The following is a 22,018-nucleotide window of genomic DNA, read 5'->3' as shown; positions in this document are numbered from 1 at the left end:
TCACTGTATGTAGAGGACAGATAGAGGTTTGAGGCAAACATATTGTGTGAATATTTTTTGTTTATGTGTTAAAGGGGAACATTTTATTGGAGTGTCGATGGGTTGCAGGTTTGTCTTTTGGGGAAGAAGTTGCTGAGAACTTCGAAGCCAGCAGATGAAGTAGCTGATGAGACTCCAAGGTAGTGGAGCAGAGGACCTCGAGCTGTGAGGAGAAGCAGCAGTGAAGAGGAGTGTCACGTGCTTCTGTAGAGGTGGTGAAGCACCATAGTTACTCGAGGAAACTTCATGGTGTAGCAGCCAAGAGAGCTGTGGAGGAGCCTAGCAGAAGGGTGAAGCACCGTAGTTGCTCAAGGAAACTTCATGATAGCAGCCTGGAGGAGCTGCAGAGGATCCTGGTAGTGAAGCCCGGAAGAACCTAAAGAAATAGGGTAGTGAACTTCCAGAGGTGGAAGGGGAAGTTCTGGTGGATTACTAGTAGGGAGTTGATAGTGTTTGGTTGTCATTAGCGTGCAAGACGCAGTGAGAGGTGAGTGACTGTTGGCATTCTTGCGTCAAGGAGTTTTTTTTATACTGAAGTATCAATGAACATTTATACTGGTATATGTTATTGCATTCAAATGCTGGTTTTCTATATATATATGTTATCTTGCTGATGGTGCAACAGTGTGTAGGTTTGACCAACTTGAGGAAGTTAATAGTATCAGGTGGTGAACCAGGAGGTAGGATACCACTTGATAAGCTGATAATAGAGTTCTGATGGTATTGGAGTGCAACCTGATTGTGATATTATAGAGTATAGGATTCATTATTATTATATGTGTGTATGTATCGTGTATGTGCTTTGTTCAGTAAATGTGTCACAATTTGCTGGTGTTTGCCCTTGTCCTAGTGAGGCTTCCCAGGAGGTAGTAAAGAAGGAGAGAGAGAGAGAGAAAGAACCATGAACCACTGCTGTGGACAGGGTAGGAGGTAATACTAGTAAGTCATAGGGGGATTGAGGAGATCATATCTCATAAGGAGAGAGTGGGGAGTCACAGCGGCTCGAGTGGGTGTGTGCACGTGACGACGAGGCTAAGTGTTGGAGCCGCATCCCCTAAACGTGTGACGTCGAGCCCCTCTCCAAGAGCCAGAAACGCCTAGTGTGATCTCCTAGTGAAGTAAAAGCACTCTGCCGAGGTGTGGGTTGGGTTGTCCGTAGAGAAGGATCAACGACGACAACACCAACCAACCCACAGTATATAATAAATTGGGGGCCTGTGTCCGGGAGAGTGAACTGACACACCCACACCCTGTCCAAGAGTGGATTTGTACACCCTTGCTGAAATAAACTGTGTGACCGCAGGTGTATATTCTCTCTTGGGAAGACTCACAGGACAAGATGGATAAGGTGCAAGCGTTTGTGGAGTCAGGCAAGCCTGAGGACTTGGAAGGTTGCACGAGGGATCAATTGAAACAAATAGCAGAAAAATGTGGCATTAGGTTGAAAGCATCTAAAGTAGCTGGAATGAAGGATGAGATCCTGAGGCAGTTGAGAGCCAGAAGTGAAGCAGCAGAGCAAGGAGCCCAAAAAGGAGCTGAAAGTGGAAAGGAGGATGATGGGCAGGATGAAGTGAGATCCCAGGGATCGAGTAGGAGCAGCAAGAGTAGCCGCAGTAGTAGGAGTAGCCGGAATAGGAGCTTGGAGAGATTCCAGTTAGAGCTCCAGATGCAGCGTGAGGACAAGGAGAGACAGTTCCAGCTGGAAAAGATGAAATTAGAACTCCAGATGAAAAATGAAGCCGAGAAGGAAAAAGAGAAAACCAGACTGGAAGTAGAAAAAGAGAAAACCAAACTGGAAGTAGAAAAAGAGAAAACCAGAGTAAGGGAACTGGAGTTGGAACAAGAGAAAGAAAAAGAGAAAGCAAGACTAGAGGTCGAAAAAGAAAAAGAGAGAACAAAACAAATGCAGATAGAAGCGAACGGAACCTTGGCTGAGCAAAGGATTGAACATGGGTTGCCAGAGAGCACCACCCAGGTATCACACCCACCAGATGTTAGGGTTAGGGAGAAGGACATTCCCTTGTTTGTTCCCGAAGAGGCAGAGAGCTTTTTCGAGCACTTTGAAAAAGTAGCCAGCATCAAGGAGTGGCCACAGGAGGAATGGGCCCAGCTGGTCCAGTTAAGATTGACCGGTGCAGCCAGGGAGGCATACACCCAATTGTCACTGGAAGAGTGCCAGGATTATGCCACGGTAAAGAGCAGCATATTGCGCTCGTTTCAGTTAACCCCAGAAGCTTATAGAAAGCGTTTCAGAGAGATGGTGAAAGTTGGAGCATGTACGTTTGATGAGACAGCAAGGGATCTGGAAAGACGATTCCAGAAGTGGATTGAGGCTGCTGGAGTTGGATCTTATGCTGACCTGAAGCAACTGATGGTCATGGAGAAGTTCTTGGAGATGATGCATCCCGAAACAAAGTTCAAGATCCAAGAAGCAGGGATAATGGAGGTGAAAGATGCCGCAGATAGGGCGGATATGATTACTGAAGCATACAAGAGCTTGAGGGAGAACAGAGTAAGAAGCGAGGCGAGACGCAGCAATGGCAGATCCAATGGAGTCTGGGGAGGAAGAAATTATGAGAAACCCAGAAGAGTCTGGGGTGAGAAAAATTTTGATAAATGGGCAGATAAAAGTAAGTACCCTAAAGCTCAGAAGAGTAGGTCGCGCACTTCATCTGAAAGTGAAGATGGAGGAGCTAAACGAGAAACTAATCGTTATCCAGGGAATCAAGAGTCCAGTAAAGCTCCACAGAGTACGAGTAGTACGTCTGGCCCGAGGAACTCCAATACGAGTGGGCAGAGTCAGAGCCGCTTTGGTACATATAGAAGAGATTTTTCCCAGATGAGATGTTACAATTGTAACGGATTGGGTCACGTGATGCGAGATTGTCGGCAGGGCAAGAGAGTTGTGACCCTGGCCATGTGTGACCCCCGAGGTAAATATACTAATGTGTTCCAAGACAAACCACAGAGAGCGAACTTAGTGAACGAGAGGTATAGGCCGTTCATGAGCAAAGGTTGGATCAGAATAGGAGGCCAACCTGAGGTAGAAGTTGGTATCTTAAGAGATACCGGAGCTAATCAGAGCTTGATTACGAGAAGCCTGATTGGGAATGGTCGACGGTTAGCTGGCAGTGGGAAGATGAAAGTATATGGGTTATTGTCTGAGAGTGACATGCCCGTTTGTACTGTCCAGCTAAGGTCGGAATATGTGTCGGCAGAGGTGATGTTGGGAGTATGCCCCGACATACCTGTTCCAGGAGTCCAAGTGATCCTGGGGAATGACTTGTGTGGGACAAAGGTGTTGCCAAGAGTCATAGCGGAGACTGTGCCAGAGGAGAGCCCAGAAGGCCACGGCACGGGTGGGACACCTGAGAGTGTGAACCTGACTGACATCCGAGGAGATGAGTCAGGAGACCGCCAAGCCATTGAGTACCCTGTCTCGGTAGTGATGAAGACAGAGGTGGCCGACAAGGAAGACGCTGGAGGAGATGAGACAGTGTCAATTAAACCGGTAGAAGATATTGATGTAGATATAGCATGGCTGTTTGATGAAGGTCCAGCCCAGGAGAATGGAGTCTCGGTGAGGTCGAAAGTGAGGATGACCCAGCCGAAGAAGAATCATGTGAAGAGAGCGGACCTGAGTAGAGCCCAGACTGCTGAAATTAAGGGTCAGAAGGTGAATGCAACTGTGCTGAGTGGGAATGAGGAAAGATGTGGACAGACTGAGGACGGAAGTAGAACGTCAAGTTGTCCACGAGCACAGAGGCATCTGGATAGTAGAGTTAAGTTGTTTGAGGTGTCAGGAGTTGACGTGTTTCACAGAAAACCTGAAGAAAAGATAGTGAAGAAGAGTAGTAACCGAGAAGGTGAAATGAGAAGAGACAGTATGTGTGGAGAGATGCTTACGAGCACACAAGGAGAGGTAAAGCGACATGTACGGTCGAGTGCTGTTGGATGTAGCACAGCGCTCGGAGAAACTTTTAGGGAAAGAAGAAGAGTTGAAGGAGAAGAAATGGAGTTGTATAGAGGTGAGAAGTGTGGGAAGAGGATGATGATGCAAGCATGGAGGAATAGAAGAAAGCCGAGGACTCGATGGAGGTCAAACAGGATGAGGTCTCGGATATATGAGGAGACGAAAGGGAGGAGCGTCGGTGAAGACGATGGAGTGAAGTATGATGACAGGAGACGAAAGTATAATGGCAGTAGATGGAAGAGTGAAGACGACAGAGGAGGTACAGACAGTAGATGTCTGACTCTGGACGTGAAGAGAAGACGAGGAAACGGAGGGTGGAGACAATAAGTAGAGTGGAACGATGGAGTGCAGGCGTCCAAGGAGGACAGCCTAGCCAACAGGTGCCAGATAAGTCAGATCGTTTATGAGAAGATCATGTTTCTGGCGAGTTGTGAGCCAGATGTTGCAAGGAGCAACGAACTAATTGTAGACTCCTAAGGGAGTACGTAAGCAGGTCAACCGTTCGAACCAATCGGTTGAAGAACGAGACAGTGCGGTGGCGGATGTATTATCCCGAGCTATGCCACTGGAATAACTCTCAAAAATAAGGGGAGGGGAGTGTTATGATCTCAGCCTGCAGGAGAAACGAGTCTCCCTTCTTGAGAGTTATTCAGCAAGCCTGACCTAACTAGAAGGTCTAGCAAGTATTGAGGTGATAACGCATATGTAAAATAGTTGGTTGGATATGTGTAACAGTTTGAGATTATGGGCAATGCAGAAGAAAATAGATAAATGACTGGCTAGGAGATGTGGACATTTTGCTGGAGGCTTGAGGCTCGCTTCTGGAGGACCTTGACCTCACTTGAGTGCCAGACATCGCAGGGGGAAGCCGCGCTTCGTTGAGCTCCCGTCAGAAGGGAACCCCTAGTGATATATCTCTAAGAGAAGAGAAGTGTGCAGACGTGCCAGCTGTGGAATCGAGCTGGGGACGTGTGGTCTCAAGTCGTGGACGATAATTAGTGAATATTAAATCGCCCAGAAGCATTATTGTGGGCTGTGTGGAGCGCCCTGACCAGACGCCGTCAGAGGAAAAGCGCCCTCGATCAGTTAATCTGTGGTAAGCACGATATACGCCAGTTCATAGTGATTGCATTGTAGTTGGTCGTGTGCCCAGCGACAGTAGCGATGTTTATTTATAAGTTAGACATGTTTTAATAAGGCAGAAGGCCTGAAATAGGAGAGTGAAGAGGGAGGAACACGGAGCGACGTCCGTCCTCTCTGAGCGCTGGCGGACGACTGAGGGAGCCGGCTCCGGATGGAGGAAGACCCTCCCAGCGAGTGAGGACGCCGCCGCCAGGCGAGGTGGAGTATGGACCCGCCCAAAACGGGGGAGTCCACTCTCACTGTATGTAGAGGACAGATAGAGGTTTGAGGCAAACATATTGTGTGAATATTTTTTGTTTATGTGTTAAAGGGGAACATTTTATTGGAGTGTCGATGGGTTGCAGGTTTGTCTTTTGGGGAAGAAGTTGCTGAGAACTTCGAAGCCAGCAGATGAAGTAGCTGATGAGACTCCAAGGTAGTGGAGCAGAGGACCTCGAGCTGTGAGGAGAAGCAGCAGTGAAGAGGAGTGTCACGTGCTTCTGTAGAGGTGGTGAAGCACCATAGTTACTCGAGGAAACTTCATGGTGTAGCAGCCAAGAGAGCTGTGGAGGAGCCTAGCAGAAGGGTGAAGCACCGTAGTTGCTCAAGGAAACTTCATGATAGCAGCCTGGAGGAGCTGCAGAGGATCCTGGTAGTGAAGCCCGGAAGAACCTAAAGAAATAGGGTAGTGAACTTCCAGAGGTGGAAGGGGAAGTTCTGGTGGATTACTAGTAGGGAGTTGATAGTGTTTGGTTGTCATTAGCGTGCAAGACGCAGTGAGAGGTGAGTGACTGTTGGCATTCTTGCGTCAAGGAGTTTTTTTTATACTGAAGTATCAATGAACATTTATACTGGTATATGTTATTGCATTCAAATGCTGGTTTTCTATATATATATGTTATCTTGCTGATGGTGCAACAGTGTGTAGGTTTGACCAACTTGAGGAAGTTAATAGTATCAGGTGGTGAACCAGGAGGTAGGATACCACTTGATAAGCTGATAATAGAGTTCTGATGGTATTGGAGTGCAACCTGATTGTGATATTATAGAGTATAGGATTCATTATTATTATATGTGTGTATGTATCGTGTATGTGCTTTGTTCAGTAAATGTGTCACAATTTGCTGGTGTTTGCCCTTGTCCTAGTGAGGCTTCCCAGGAGGTAGTAAAGAAGGAGAGAGAGAGAGAGAAAGAACCATGAACCACTGCTGTGGACAGGGTAGGAGGTAATACTAGTAAGTCATAGGGGGATTGAGGAGATCATATCTCATAAGGAGAGAGTGGGGAGTCACAGCGGCTCGAGTGGGTGTGTGCACGTGACGACGAGGCTAAGTGTTGGAGCCGCATCCCCTAAACGTGTGACGTCGAGCCCCTCTCCAAGAGCCAGAAACGCCTAGTGTGATCTCCTAGTGAAGTAAAAGCACTCTGCCGAGGTGTGGGTTGGGTTGTCCGTAGAGAAGGATCAACGACGACAACACCAACCAACCCACAGTCTATAATACCACTCACCCAGGGTGGGAGTGTTGACCACTCACCCCAGACAGCAACAGGTACCCTGTGGTTCTCAATATTTGCCTGTCCAACTTCCACCGATGACCTATTTTCTCTCAAAGGATAGAGATCATTCATGTCAAAATTCGTTTTCCTCTTGTTTCATAACCGTAAGGTCCCGGGTTGGGTCCCCCGGACAGGATTTCGAAACATTTCTTCTCTCCTGATACCTATGTTCACCCAGCAGTAACTAGGCACCCAGTAGAGTTAGGCAACTGTTGTGGGTTGCATCCTTGCGGGAGCTCGGTAAGTCTAACACCGGGAAAACGACGTTATTACCAACCTTTTGGGCCAGATTCACGAAAGCACTTACGAACCTGTACATCTTTTCTCAATCTTTGGCGGCTTTGTTTACAATTATTAAACAGTTAATGAGCTCCGAAGCACCAGGAGGCTGTTTATAACAATAACAACAGTTGATTGGCAAGTTTTCATGCTTGTAAACTGTTTAATAAATGTAACCAAAGCCGTCGAAGATTGAGGAAAGATGTACACGTTCGTAAGTACTTTCGTAAGTGCTTTCGTGAATCTGGCCCCTTAACTTTCTTAAGTGTCTTTTTGTCCTTCGCGAGATGTGGATTCCATGCGGGTGCTCAGTATTCTAGTAGTTGTTATTGTTGTTGTTTTAGATTCAGCTACTGGGAACAAAAAGTTGCAAGTAGCACGGGCTATGGTGAGCCCGTAGTGGACTTACCTGGCATAGGAGCGGGGCTGGAACTTGGTATTCTAGTGCTGGTCTGACGTAGGTTGTGTAAATTGTTTAAAAATAGCTAAACGAACTAAAGGGTTCAGTTCCTGAACCGATTATGTGCCTCTGTAATCCTTTACACCACCGCCCACGGGACGGGTATGGGGTGCATAATAAAGAAAGAATAAAATTATTAAAAAATTAATTGTTTAGGTTTTTTAACATGGTAATGTTTGCTTAGTCCCCGTATGTTGCCGATGATATTCTGAGTGTGGTACTGGTGTTAAGTGTTAGAATGGTATCCACTCCCATATCTTGTTTTGCTTATTAATGTGGTTGGTTTCGTTTTATGGCGTGGAAGTCTCCTGCTTTCATGTCCCCTCTGCCTTATTTCATTACCTTGCACTTGTTGAGGTGGAACTCTAGCAGCCATTTGTCTGCTCTGGAGTTTGTGAAGGTCGTCTTGCAGCACTCTGGAAGGTCGTCCACATAGATGAGGCACAGTTACCTGCCCAAGACCGAGTCTTTATGGCTCCCGCTTGCCAAATCTATCAAGCCCAACATCTTTGACCATAGCCCTCTGTTTTCCGCATGTCAGGTACTCCTTTTCCCAGATTTGGGTTTAATTTGCACGTCGGACTGATCTGCTTTTGAGCATCTATCTGAATCCTGACATTTATTTACTGCGTTTGGAGCTAAATGTATGGATGAATACCTGACGTGAGCGTGCGTTGTAGTACGACAATTGAAAAGACTGTAGCGTGAAGGTAGAGTGTGTAGTGGAGTGCGTGGCGTGAGTAAGGCAAGAGTGCAAGTGTGTAGAGGGAGTGAGTGAGTGCCTTGGGTCGTGTCCCGGGTGGATGGCGCTCTTCTTGTCCCTACTTGCTGTCTTTTATGGAAATAATGTCATTACACCTCTGCCGGAGTCCTGCCCTATAGAGCTATTAATCCTTTACATAGCGCTAAGTGCCAAGACTAATGGAATTCTTTAAGGTTAAAAGCAGAGTAATGTTATTATTTAGAGTGTGGGAGCAGCGGTTTAGGTAGGAGGAGGCCGGGCGCGCTGAGGTGTAGGGCAGAGTGGCCAGGGAAGGTCAGGGCTGGGAGAGGGTATGGGAGGGGCTGGGAGGGGGTATGGGAGGGGGGTGAGGGGCTGGGAGGGGTGTGAGGGGCTGGAAGGGGGGTGAGGGGCTGGAAGGGGGGTGAGGGGCTGGGAGGGGCTGAGAGGGGGGTATGGGTGGGGTGTGAGGGGGCTGGGAGGGGTGTGAGGAGCTGGGAGGGGGTATGGGAGGGGTGTGAGGGGCTGGGAGGGGGTGAGGGGCTGGAAGGGGAGTGAGGGGCTGGGAGGGGCTGAGAGGGGGGTATGGGAGGGGTGTGAGGGGGCTGGGAGGGGTGTGAGGGGCTGGGAGGGGGTATGGGAGGGTCGTGAGGGGCTGGGAGGGGTGTGAGGGGCTGGGAGGGGTGTGAGGGGCGTGAGGGGCTGGGAGGGGCGTGAGGGGCTGGGAGGGGCGTGAGGGGCTGGGAGAGGCGTGAGGGGCTGGGAGGGGCGTGAGGGGCTGGGAGGGGTGTGAGGAGCTGGGAGAGGCGTGAGGGGCTGGGAGGGGGTATGTGGATGGTCGTGAGGGGCTGGGAGGGGTGTGAGGGGCTGGGAGGGGCGTGAGGGGCTGGGAGGGGTGTGAGGGGCTGGGAGGGGCGTGAGGGGCTGGGAGAGGCGTGAGGGGCTGGGAGGGGTGTGAGGGGCTGGGAGGGGTGTGAGGGGCTGGGAGGGGCGTGAGGGGCTGGGAGGGGCTTGAGGGGCTGGGAGAGGCGTGAGGGGCTGGGAGGGGCGTGAGGGGTGGGAGGGGCGTGAGGGGCTGGGAGAGGCATGAGGGGCTGGGAGGGGCGTGAGGGGCTGGGAGGGGTGTGAGGGGCTGGGAGAGGCGTGAGGGGCTGGGAGGGGGTATGGGAGGGTCGTGAGGAGCTGGGAGGGGTGTGAGGGGCTGGGAGGGGCGTGAGGGGCTGGGAGGGGCGTGAGGGGCTGGGAGGGGTGTGAGGGGCTGGGAGAGGCGTGAGGGGCTGTGAGGGGTGTGAGGGGCTGGGAGGGGCGTGAGGGGCTGGGAGAGGCGTGAGGGGCTGGGAGGGGCGTGTTGGTCTTGGGGGGAACGTGGGGTGTATGGGGGGACTGGTGGATATTGCGGGGAACTGACTGATGGATGGAGTTGGAACTGTACTCACCTAGTTGTGCTTGTGGGGGTTGAGCTCTGGCTCTTTGGTCCCGACTCTCAACTGTCACTCAACTGTGGTATGGGGGGGTGTATGGGGGGGTTAATGAATGATGATTGTTTGATTAACAGGGAGTGTTGATGGGGGGGAGGTGGGCGATTTACTGTGTGTGGGGATATTTGGGAGGTGTTGAAGACATGTGGGAGGTGTTAAAGACATGTGGGAGGTGTTAAAGACATGTGGGAGGTGTTGAAGACACGTGGGAGGTGTTGAAGACACGTGGGAGGTGTTGAAGACACGTGGGAGGTGTTGAAGACATGTGGGAGGTGTTGAAGACATGTGGGAGGTGTTGAAGACATGTGGGAGGTGTTGAAGACACGTGGGAGGTGTTGAAGACACGTGGGAGGTGTTGAAGACATGTGGGAGGTGTTGAAGACATGTGGGAGGTGTTGAAGACACGTGGGAGGTGTTGAAGACATGTGGGAGGTGTTGAAGACACGTGGGAGGTGTTGAAGACATGTGGGAGGTGTTGAAGACACGTGGGAGGTGTTGAAGACACGTGGAATGTATTAAAGACATGTGGGAGGTGTTTTAAGACATATGGGAGGTGTTTAAGCCATGTGGGAGATGTTGAAGACACGTGGGAGGTATTAAAGACATGTGGAAGGTATTAAAGACGACATGTGGGAGGTGTTTTAAGACATGTGGGATGTGCCACATCAACCCGGCCAACGAGGCATGGTACTCCCACATAGCGTCCCATCAACCAGGCTTCTACACTCTGCTAGGAATCTCGCTCCTGTGTCCAAATATCAAGGATGTTTTTTTTTAAGTTTTGTAGTTAAAACAAAAATGACATTGTTGCAATGTGAAATCATTGGAGCAAGAAGTAATTCATTATGAGCAAATGATGCCTGCAATAATGGAACGTATTGACAGAAGATGTGATATAATAATTGCGATATATTTATTCAGAAGTCATTTATACCAGTAATGTCCTCAGTGAAGGCTAACTGGAACAAGAACATAGTTTGATCAATAACACATCAATAACCAGTATTTACCCAGGGCTTTCCTAGATCTAAACTTATCCAAATTATATTAATTTGTGTTGTTATATTTAATAACTTATTAATATAAGTCTTTTTATCCTTTCATCCATTTGTATATTTCCGTTATATCAATCCTAACTATTTGTATTTCTATTAATATAAATTACCTTTTTGGTCTCTCCATAAGAGATGTTTCTATTTCCTGGGATTAACTGACGCCATTCTCTGTATATGTTAAGGGAATTGTGTCCATTGTAGAGTACCTCAGTATTATTAACATCTTTACTGACAAAATTAATTTACAGTTTCGCCTAGTCTGAGTAATACAGTTAGGTGTTAGTCGAGTGAGGATGATCCTGGTATCCTATGCCACACACTACACAGGATCATACACCAGTGAGGATGGTGCTGGTATTCTCCGCCACACACTACACAGGATCATACACCAGTGAGGATGGTGCTGGTATTCTCCGCCACACACTACACAGGATCATACACCAGTGAGGATGGTGCTGGTATTCTCTGCCACACACTACACAGGATCATACACCAGTGAGGATGGTGCTGGTATTCTCTGCCACACACTACACAGGATCATACACCAGTGAGGATGGTGCTGGTATTCTCTGTCATACACTACACAGGATCATACACCAGTGAGGATGGTGCTGGTATTCTCTGCCACACACTACACAGGATCATACACCAGTGAGGATGGTGCTGGTATTCTCCGCCACACACCACACAGGATCATACACCAGTGAGGATGGTGCTGGTATTCTCTGCCACACACTACACAGGATCATACACCAGTGAGGATGGTGCTGGTATTCTCTGTCATACACTACACAGGATCATACACCAGTGAGGATGGTGCTGGTATTCTCTGCCACACACTACACAGGATCATACACCAGTGAGGATGGTGCTGGTATTCTCCGCCACACACTACACAGGATCATACACCAGTGAGGATGGTGCTGGTATTCTCCGCCACACACCACACAGGATCATACACCAGTGAGGATGGTGCTGGTATTCTCCGCCACACACCACACAGGATCATACACCAGTGAGGATGGTGCTGGTATTCTCCGCCACACACTACACAGGATCATACACCAGTGAGGATGGTGCTGGTATTCTCCGCCACACACCACACAGGATCATACACCAGTGAGGATGGTGCTGGTATTCTCCGCCACACACCACACAGGATCATACACCAGTGAGGATGGTGCTGGTATTCTCCGCCACACACTACACAGGATCATACACCAGTGAGGATGGTGCTGGTATTCTCCGCCACACACCACACAGGATCATACACCAGTGAGGATGGTGCTGGTATTCTCTGTCATACACTACACAGGATCATACACCAGTGAGGATGGTGCTGGTATCCTATGCCACACACTACACAGGATCATACACAAGACTAACTGAAGATCATAATCTAAAGCATCTAAGGAGGCACATTAAATGCCTAGAAGTGAACCCCAGTATTGTTACTGCCTTGTTCCTCACATTTATACCAGCTTATACAACAATACAAGATGAACAAGACACAACCTGGAAAAAATACAACTTTAACACAACCTAAATACAAGATGAACAAGAACACAACATGGACAAGAACAGAACGTGAACAAGTACAACGTGAACAAAAACACAAGTTGAGCCTGCACGGAGTACGTAGATCATAGGGAGTCTGCGTACGGAGTACGTAGATCATAGGGAGTCTGCGCACGGAGTACGTAGATCATAGGGAGTCTGCGCACGGAGTACGTAGATCATAGGGAGTCTGCGCACGGAGTACGTAGATCATAGGGAGTCTGCGTACGGAGTACGTAGATAATAGGGAGTCTGCGTACGGAGTACGTAGATAATAGGGAGTCTGCGTACGGAGTACGTAGATCATAGGGAGTCTGCGCACGGAGTACGTAGATCATAGGGAGTCTGCGTACGGAGTACGTAGATCAGAGTACGTAGATCATAGGGAGTCTGCGCACGGAGTACGTAGATCAGCCTGTGTACGAAACACACAAATCTGTAAGTTTCAGAGCAACTATGAGAGATGGGTGACAACCCATCACTCAGCGATGCTAATTCCTTATTAATATCGAGCTCCTAAACTGATTATAACGAAGTTATTATATTCCAATGATGGTAATCTGTATTTTGTTATCATATTTAAGACACTAATGTCATACAGAAGCAATACGCATTTAAACATTTAATTCGATATTATAACCTTTTGTGTTCGCGTTAACTGTGGGTGGTGATTATCATAGAGGCGATGAGTCACAATAACGTGGCTGAAGTATGTTGACCAGACCACACACTAGAAGGTCAAGGGACAACGACGTTTCGGTCCGTCCTGGACCATTCTCAAGTCCCTTCACTTTCTAGTGTGTGGTCTGGTCAACATTATCGTACAGTGTGAAGCAGCGTGTAGTAAATGCTAGGAGGATTTCTTACAGAATATATTGCGTAGATTCTGTTCTTCGATTCAGGAAAGCACGTTATTGTGACTCATCGAAGACGATGAGTCACAATAACGTGGCTGAAGATATGATGACCACACCACAAACGTTCCTTCATTTGTTGACGCGTGGCTTGGTCATCATGTTCATCGAACATGGCTTTTTAATTCCGGAAAGTTTTCATAAAACATTTGAGAACTGAAAGTCAGATCTAATGTCATAATGAGGGAATGTTGTCATCTTGAAACCTGGTTAAGTGTCTCCGAATGGTTGTGCGCCTTGGGACTTGCGCGGTGCTTCTATGGTGGATATGTTCAAGACGTATCTTAGGTGTCCATCCTCACACTATTTCATCAGACCTTGCTTGATGAAATATCGGCATCTAATACCCCCCCCCCCCTCTTCCCTACGATTTTAATGAAGTCTGAAATTAAATTCGAGGTTATGCATTCCGTAGAGTTTGGAAACTCTCGCCGTGCCCACTCGCCAGTGCAGACTGCCCATCACGTGCCTCTGTATGACTAACCATCCTGTGTGATGGGGATTTTTAGCATCACGTAGCTAGCTTTTTGACACACATTGTGCTCCCCTTCATATAGTCTAGGGCAGCGGCACTAATGCAGATGTACCTCATGTGTTAATAAAAAAAACACTGTCCATCTTCATGGTTTACGAATGAATAACACGAACGTTATTCATTCCGGTTGCAGTGTTATATTTTCTGAGGGAAGGGGAGATAAAGGGGGAGAGAGCGGAAGGGAAAGAAACGGGGCAGGGAAAGGGGAGAGTAAGAAATGGAAATGGATGGATAAATTGTAGGAGAGTGGGGGACATGGGAAGAGAGATGAGGGAGGGGCAGACTGGGAGGATGGAAAGGTGAAGAAAGAGTTGGGGGGGAAATGGTGAAGAGAAAGAGAGGGAAAAGAGGTGAAGGAAGAGAGAGAGGGGGGGGGGTACGTGAGAGTCCTGGGCGTCGCCGGGTACCCATCTAGTGATCTGTATTTGTAATTTTTTTTTTTAATTTTGCCCCGAGGGGCGAGTTTATTGGGCATCGCCACTCATCTTGTGAGCAATATTTGTATATTATATGTGACATACAGGTATCTGTGTTGATTTAATAATTACTCAATGTAAAAGTCTTGTACATTGCATCTAATACTCCTTCCTTATATGCAGAGAAGGTCGAGGTGTGAGCAAGTCTTAACGAGCAAGTCTGCCTTAACGACACCCCAATTTCCTGCTCTATACGTAAAATGCTTAGGAGGATATTTTCTATAGCGCTGCGTGTGTTGTCTTTATCTCATTTCCCCCTCTAAAAAAGAATTATTAAATATATCTGTGTTGTTGTAGCTCTCGTACAAGTCAATTATCAAAAACTTTATTTTTCCTTGTCCTTTTTTTAAATATGATATATATATATATACACTTACACATCCGGCTCGGTGTAGCACAATTTTACCAGCATCTTCCTCGTTTTTACCAGCATCTTCCATCTTCCTTATATATATATATATATATATTATATATATATATATATATATATATATATATATATATATATATATATATATATATATATATATATATATATATATATATATATATATATATATATATATATATGCAAACAAGCCTGAATGGTCCCCAGGACTATATACAACTGAAAACTCACACCCCAGAAGTGACTCGAACCCATACTCCCACAACTGGTATGTACAGGGACGCCTTAATCCGCTTGACCATCACGACCGGACAAAAGGAAGTGATAGCCGAGGCTATATGAACCACTTCCCCGCCGGCACTCGGATGGTAATCTTGGGCATAGCATTTTATCAAATCACCTCATTCTTTGGGGCACACGTGAGGAACACAAATGCAAACAAGCCTGAATGGTCCCCAGGACTATATACAACTGAAAACTCACACCCCAGAAGTGACTCGAACCCATACTCCCACAACTGGTATGTACAGGGACGCCTTAATCCGCTTGACCATCACGACCGGACAAAAGGAAGTGATAGCCGAGGCTATATGAACCACTTCCCCGCCGGCACTCGGATGGTAATCTTGGGCATAGCATTTTATCAAATCACCTCATTCTTTGGGGCACACGTGAGGAACACAAATGCAAACAAGCCTGAATGGTCCCCAGGACTATATACAACTGTACATACCAGTTGTGGGAGTATGGGTTCGAGTCACTTCTGGGGTGTGAGTTTTCAGTTATATATATATATATATATATATATATATATATATATATATATATATATATATATATATATATATATATATATATATAGTTGAATATGACCGAAACGGTAAGATTAATAATTCTAACACGAATTTTCTCAATATTTCTTATGTTTTTCTTCACTATCCGTGGTCATAAAAATATAAATTCTCCAAAATTCATTTTTTATTGCCTGACGCCTGAACGCGTTTCGTAATGCTTACTACATTTTCAAAGACTTAATTTACACAGATTCATCGAACTTATACTCATTTTGGATGAAGTGAACAAACTTATGACAAACACAAGACAGAACACGAAACAATGGGTATAAATTGGATATGAGAACTGCAGAAGGCCTATTGGCCCATACTTCCTCTTGTTGCTTCCATATTGGTTCGGGCCCTTGAAGTGGGTAGAACAGAATGTATCGATGTGGTAGAAAGAAGCACAAGAAAGAGAGTTTACGACCTGCAGCCAGCCTAAACCTGATTTTTAATCACAGTGAGACAAACATTTCAGACATGGCGCATAACGGATACCTGATCAACCAGGCTGTGACTCATACGTCAGGCTGCGAGCAGCCGCGTCTAACAGCCTGGTTGATCAGTCCAGCAACCAGGAGGCCTGGTCGACGACCGGGCCGCGGGGACACTAAGCCCCGGAAGCACCTCAAGGGAAGGTAAAATATTATTGGAAATAAATGACCACTGCGAACTAACCACTGTAACCACTGCGTGCTAACCTTTGAGTATGTGAGGCCAGTAACTACAAGGTCAGGCGGGGAAGACAGTGAATGAAAACGAAAAGTTTACAACAAAGAAAGACTATTAAAAAGTCAGAGAATTCCAAGAGCGAACAGAATGGAAAGAGAGTTTAGAGGTAAATTTTAACAAGAAACGAAGAACTGCATAGCTGGAAAGTGCATTGAAGCTGCTCGATTCGTACCACCAACACCAATGGAACTAGTGAACCAGACAATGGACCAGTGGAACTAGTGAACCAGACAGTGGACCAATGGAACTAGTGAACCAGACAATGGACCAATGGAACTAGTGAACCAGACAATGGACCAATGGAATTAGTGAACCAGACAATGGACCAACAAAAAAGGCCTGAAAGTAAACAGGAGTGAGAGGGCTTGGAATGTATATAGTGAGAACAGAACAGAAGGTATGTGAGATTAGATCGAGAAGCAAAATTTAAATGACAAAGCATCCAAGGCAAAGGACCAACCCAAACTTCTGTACGGCCACATAAGGAACGATATGTGAAGGAACAGGTAAAGACGCTACAGAGAAGAGAGGAACGTCTTAGATGAGGTCTGATAAAGACCTTTTGTGCCCTCTGTAATGCTTTTGCGCTACCGCTCACAGGATGAGTATGGGGTGCACAATAAACTAGCCCCCCTCCGGCGGCAACAATCAATCAAGAGAAGAGAGGCCGGGTATACAGAACATTACAAGGACCCGTGTGAAGAACTACACGAATGAGTCTAGGAAATATTTGTGATGGAGCCACGTCTCTCAGTTGATCTCGAGTATTGGAACTTACTCAGTGAAATACCGAGTAAAATAGAAGTGATGAGAAAGACAGTGAGAGACAAAGACAGTGGAAGACCAACCGGGCTGTGGTGGATATGTGGGCCTGCGGGCCGCTCCAAGCAACAGCCTGGTGGACCAAACTCTCACAAGTCAAGCCTGGCCTCGGGCCGGGCTTGGGGAGTAGAACAACCCTCAGAACCCCATCAAGCAGGTATCAACCAGTGAGAGGAGTTGGATTGGGCGAAGGCTGTAGAACAAGACCATAGATACTGGAAAGATGGAGCTGTAGTCTTGATCCTTTCACTATGGTCTTAACTCATTGCATGAAGCAGACCAGCAGAGGTGTGGACGACAGCCAATGTAGTCCCAATATGCAAGAACGGAGGGAGAGAGGATCCACTGAACGACAAACAGGCGTACTAACCAACATTCCCTGCATGCTCCTAGAGAGAGACTCGTAAGAAAACGACTAGTAGAACATCTAGGAAAAGAAAGTGCTTAGTCTCAAAGCATCTGCATGACTTAAACACAGATCATCCCTAATAAATCTATTAGTTTTATTTTGAAATGACAATTATAGAAGTCCCGCATGAATGGCTTGTAAATGAGAATGAAACTGGGATAACTATATAGTGATGGAGGGTGAGAGAGAGGTAGGAAAGAGAGTGTTACGGTGAGGAGAGTGAAGGCACAAGCGATTGATGATTGATGAAGATTAAGCCACCAAAAAGGTGGCACGGGCATGAATAGCCCGTAAGTGGTGGCCCTTTGGAGCCATTACCAGTATCATTAGATGATACTGGAGATCTGTGGAGGTGCGACTGCACCCTACGGAGAGGTCGTGACCTCTGGGATGTGTCTGAGGCACAAGCGGAGTGCCTCAGGGATTAGTATCGCTGCTATATTCCTGGTATATGTCAACCATCTCACATGGGAAATAGAATCATGTGTTTCCTTGTTGATGCAAAACTTGGACTCGTTATGTTGCTTGGGCTTGTGTGTGAACACCTCACCATTATTAGAGCAACTTTCGGGAATTTTGAAAAGAGACCATTCAAAGAGAGGAGAGCACTGAACAGAGCTCTTTTTGACAAGAGAGCAGCACTCATCTTAAACAGCACAAAACATGAGACATGCCAGAAAATTAAGTTCAAAACTGAGAAGATTGCAGTTTCAGGAAAGAGTGATGGAGCTGGAACTTACAACATAAAAAAAGATTAGAAAGAAGACATGATAGCGACATATAAGATCATTTGCACCTTTGACACGGCATACAAGTTATGAATGTAAGCCAGAGACAGACGAGCCACAGGGATATAACCACTCACGTTTAACCAATCACCAGTAGTATATGAAAAAAAAAATAACCAGAAGACATAGACTAGGCAAACTTCATTCAGGTTCAAAAAATATATAATAAAATCCCAGTGACTCGAGAGCCATTGCATAAGACGACAGACAGCATCAAAAGGCGGGGCCCAAGAGCCGCCACTCGGTCCTGCAGGTACAGTTAGGAGAGGACACACACAGACTCGTGCGAGCGTTCATAATTAACTTATCTGGGGACGCCATACGCTTGAGGCTTACAGCTTGCTTAAGCCTGCGGCCCATAGTACCCGCTGACGTCAGCATGCTTGTGGTGCTGGTAGAGGCAACACTGGCACCTGTCAGCATGCTTGTGGTGGTGGTAGAGGCAACACTGGCACCTGTCAGCATGCTTGTGGTGGTGGTAGAGGCAACACTGGCACCTGTCAGCATGCTTGTGGTGGTGGTAGAGGCAACACTGGCAACTGTCAGCATGCTTGTGGTGGTGGTAGAGGCAACACTGGCACCTGTCAGCATGCTTGTGGTGGTGGTAGAGGCAACACTGGCAACTGTCAGCATGCTTGTGGTGGTGGTAGAGGCAACACTGGCAGGATGCTTGTGGTGGTGGTAGAGGCAACACTGGCAGGATGCTTGTGGTGGTGGTAGAGGCAACACTGGCAACTGTCAGCATGCTTGTGGTGGTGGTAGAGGCAACACTGGCAAATGTCAGCATGCTTGTGGTGGTGGTAGAGGCAACACTGGCAACTGTCAGCATGCTTGTGGTGGTGGTAGAGGCAACACTGGCAACTGTCAGCATGCTTGTGGTGGTGGTAGAGGCAACACTGGCAACTGTCAGCATGCTTGTGGTGGTGGTAGAGGCAACACTGGCAACTGTCAGCATGCTTGTGGTGGTGGTAGAGGCAACACTGGCAACTGTCAGCATGCTTGTGGTGGTGGTAGAGGCAACACTGACAACACGTCAGCATGCTTGTGGTGGTGGTAGAGGCAACACTGGCAACTGTCAGCATGCTTGTGGTGCTGGTAGAGGCAACACTGGCAACTGTCAGCATGCTTGTGGTGCTGGTAGAGGCAACACTGGCAACTGTCAGCATGCTTGTGGTGGTGGTAGAGGCAACACTGACAACACGTCAGCATGCTTGTGGTGGTGGTAGAGGCAACACTGGCAGCTGTCAGCATGCTTGTGGTGGTGGTAGAGGCAACACTGGCACCTGTCAGCATGCTTGTGGTGCTGGTAGAGGCAACACTGGCAACTGTCAGCATGCTTGTGGTGGTGGTAGAGGCAACACTGACAACTGTCAGCATGCTTGTGGTGGTGGTAGAGGCAACACTGGCACCTGTCAGCATGCTTGTGGTGGTGGTAGAGGCAACACTGGCACCTGGCAACACATTATCAACCAGTTCTACAGGTTTGCTTGTACGAAAACCTTCCCTGGTGTTACTTGTGTAAGACAATAGCACCAGCAGCATAGCGAAACTTGTGTGATTACCTGGAAGTTAGGATATGGGGAAGCCTTTAACGTTAAATAATGTGGCGTCAGCTAGTTATGATTACATACAAGGAAAGTTAATACACCAATGGCTTAAGAAAGCTATATTAATAACACCATTGGTATCTGTTAACCAGAGGCATTAGGAAAGCATCGCTGTCAGAAACCCAGTGGAATCAATCAGTAATTATGTAGTGTGAGAAAGACGGTCAAGCTTGTAAGGCATTTTTATCAAATATTGCTCAATGTCAAGCATTTGGGGGGGGGGATGGGAACTATCAGGAGGAAGCGCCAAGCCACTACGACTATATAGCCCTGGGAAGGCGTCAGGATAAGGATTTGGGATGGGACGGGGGAAGGGAATGGTGCCCAACCACTTGGACAGTTGGGGATTGAACGCCGACCTGCATGAAGAGAGATCGTCGCTCAACCGTCCAGAACGGTTGGGGGGGGGGGGGGGGGTGTTAGGGTCAACACGTCATTCATCCATACATGGCCGCCTCTTGGTGGGTCCGCCACCAGCCTCCACGGTTGTAACAAGCGAACAGCAACTTCATGGGAACATTCGTGTCAATGTGGACCATACCACCACTGGTTGTTATAAGTGAGGTGGCTCAGAGCCCTGATGACTAGTACACCAGGCGCAGGCTCCAGCCACAGTAGTGAAAGTATAACCCCATGACCCACAGCTCTCGGAGCCTCAGTCAACACACGCAGTCTTAGTAAGGAGGTCTGGGAGCATCAGTAAGGAGGTCTAGGAGCCTCAGTAAGGAGGTCTGGGAGCCTCAGTAAGGAGGCCTGGGAGCCTCAGTAAGGAGGTCTGGCAGCCTCAGTAAGGAGGTCTAAGAGCCTCAGTAAGGAGGTGTAAGAGCCTCAGTAAGGAGGTCTAAGAGCCTCAGTAAGGAGGTCTGGGAGCCTCACTAAAGAGGTCTGGGGATCTCAGTAAGGAGGTCTGGGAGCCTCAGTAAGGAGGTCTGGGAGCCTCAGTAAGGAGGTCTGGGAGCCTCAGTAAGGAGGTCTAAGAGCCTCAATAAGGACGTCTAAGAGCCTCAATACCGAGGACCAAGAACGGCCACAGTAGTAGCAGTAACCTGGCCGCCTAACCCTAACGGCCGCAGTATGGCAGCGACCGCTTAAAGCCGACTTCCTCAGTAAGACGGTACCACATAATTCCAACGACCGCAGCAGGAGCGTGACCGCCTAATGACGGCGGCCGCAGTAAGGCTGTGGCGCCCTCCCCCCACAATGGTCGCAATAAGGGGATGGCCGCCTAACCCCAGCCACCACAACTGTATAATAGTTACAACACCACAGTAATAAGACGGTAGCCTTACCCCGTCAACAAGAGTCTTACCCCGTCAACAGGAGCCTTACCCCGTCAACAAGAGTCTTACCCCCGTCAACAGGAGCCTTACTCCGTCAACAGGAGCCTTATCCCGTCAACAGAAGCCTTACCCCGTCAACAGGAGCCTTATCCCGTCAACAGGAGCCTTACCCCGTCAACAGGAGCCTTACTCCGTCAACAGGAGCCTTATCCCGTCAACGGGAGCCTTATCCCGTCAACAGGAGTCTTACCCCGTCAACAGGAGTCTTACCCCGTCAACAGGAGCCTTACCCCGTCAACAGGAGCCTTACCCCGTCAACAGGAGCCTTACCCCGTCAACAAGAGCCTTACCCCCGTCAACAGGCGCCTTACCCCGTCAACAGGAGCCTTACCCCGTCAACAGGAGTCTTACCCCGTCAACAGGAGCCTTACCCCGTCAACAGGAGCCTTACCCCGTCAACAAGAGCCTTACCCCGTCAACAGGCGCCTTACCCCGTCAACAGGAGCCTTACCCCGTCAACAGGAGCCTTACCCCGTCAACAGGAGCCTTACCCCGTCAACAGGCGCCTTACCCCGTCAACAGGAGCCTTATCCCGTCAACAGGAAAAAGGTTGAAACGTTACCATAGCTTCTCCTTGAGGACGGATGCCGCCTGATTCCGGTACGTTGTCACAATACGATGGTGGTCGTGTAATCCAAGCGGCCGCAATAACAGGGTGACCGTTTGGCTAGAGTGGCCGCAGTAGGAAGGAGGCCGCCTAACCCCAGCGGCCGGCGACATGTCGCGCCACTCTTGCTGATAATTATGTCTGTCAGGGAAGGGCTGCACATACGCCCTTCTTGCCTCCAGTTTTAAGAAGTCACGGTTAATTACATTTGCATCGTAATTAAGAAATTAAGACAGCACACAGCCAAATTTTCATGTAGATTGCTTTCATTTGCCATTTTTCTAGCAAGTGCATTCTTTCGGCGCGCTTTTCTTAGCTCGATG

The 22,018-nt window shown here is 47.9% G+C and overlaps 1 protein-coding gene across 1 annotated transcript in view; it reads left to right on the top strand.

The window, feature by feature from the left end:
• The window catches only part of LOC123766372 (involucrin-like), a 29,846-nt gene extending 8,191 nt beyond the window's left edge, over positions 1-21,655 (top strand). The window contains exon 3 of the mRNA XM_069308498.1: positions 21,110-21,655. Within this exon, the coding sequence (XP_069164599.1) occupies positions 21,110-21,655 (546 nt within the window). The remainder of the gene's footprint in view (positions 1-21,109) is intronic.
• The last annotated feature ends 363 nt before the right edge of the window (positions 21,656-22,018 follow it).

This window comes from Procambarus clarkii, chromosome 62 (assembly GCF_040958095.1).
Source record: "Procambarus clarkii isolate CNS0578487 chromosome 62, FALCON_Pclarkii_2.0, whole genome shotgun sequence".
Taxonomy (NCBI): Eukaryota; Metazoa; Arthropoda; class Malacostraca; order Decapoda; family Cambaridae; genus Procambarus; species Procambarus clarkii.
This window is presented reverse-complemented; position numbering and strand designations above follow the sequence as displayed.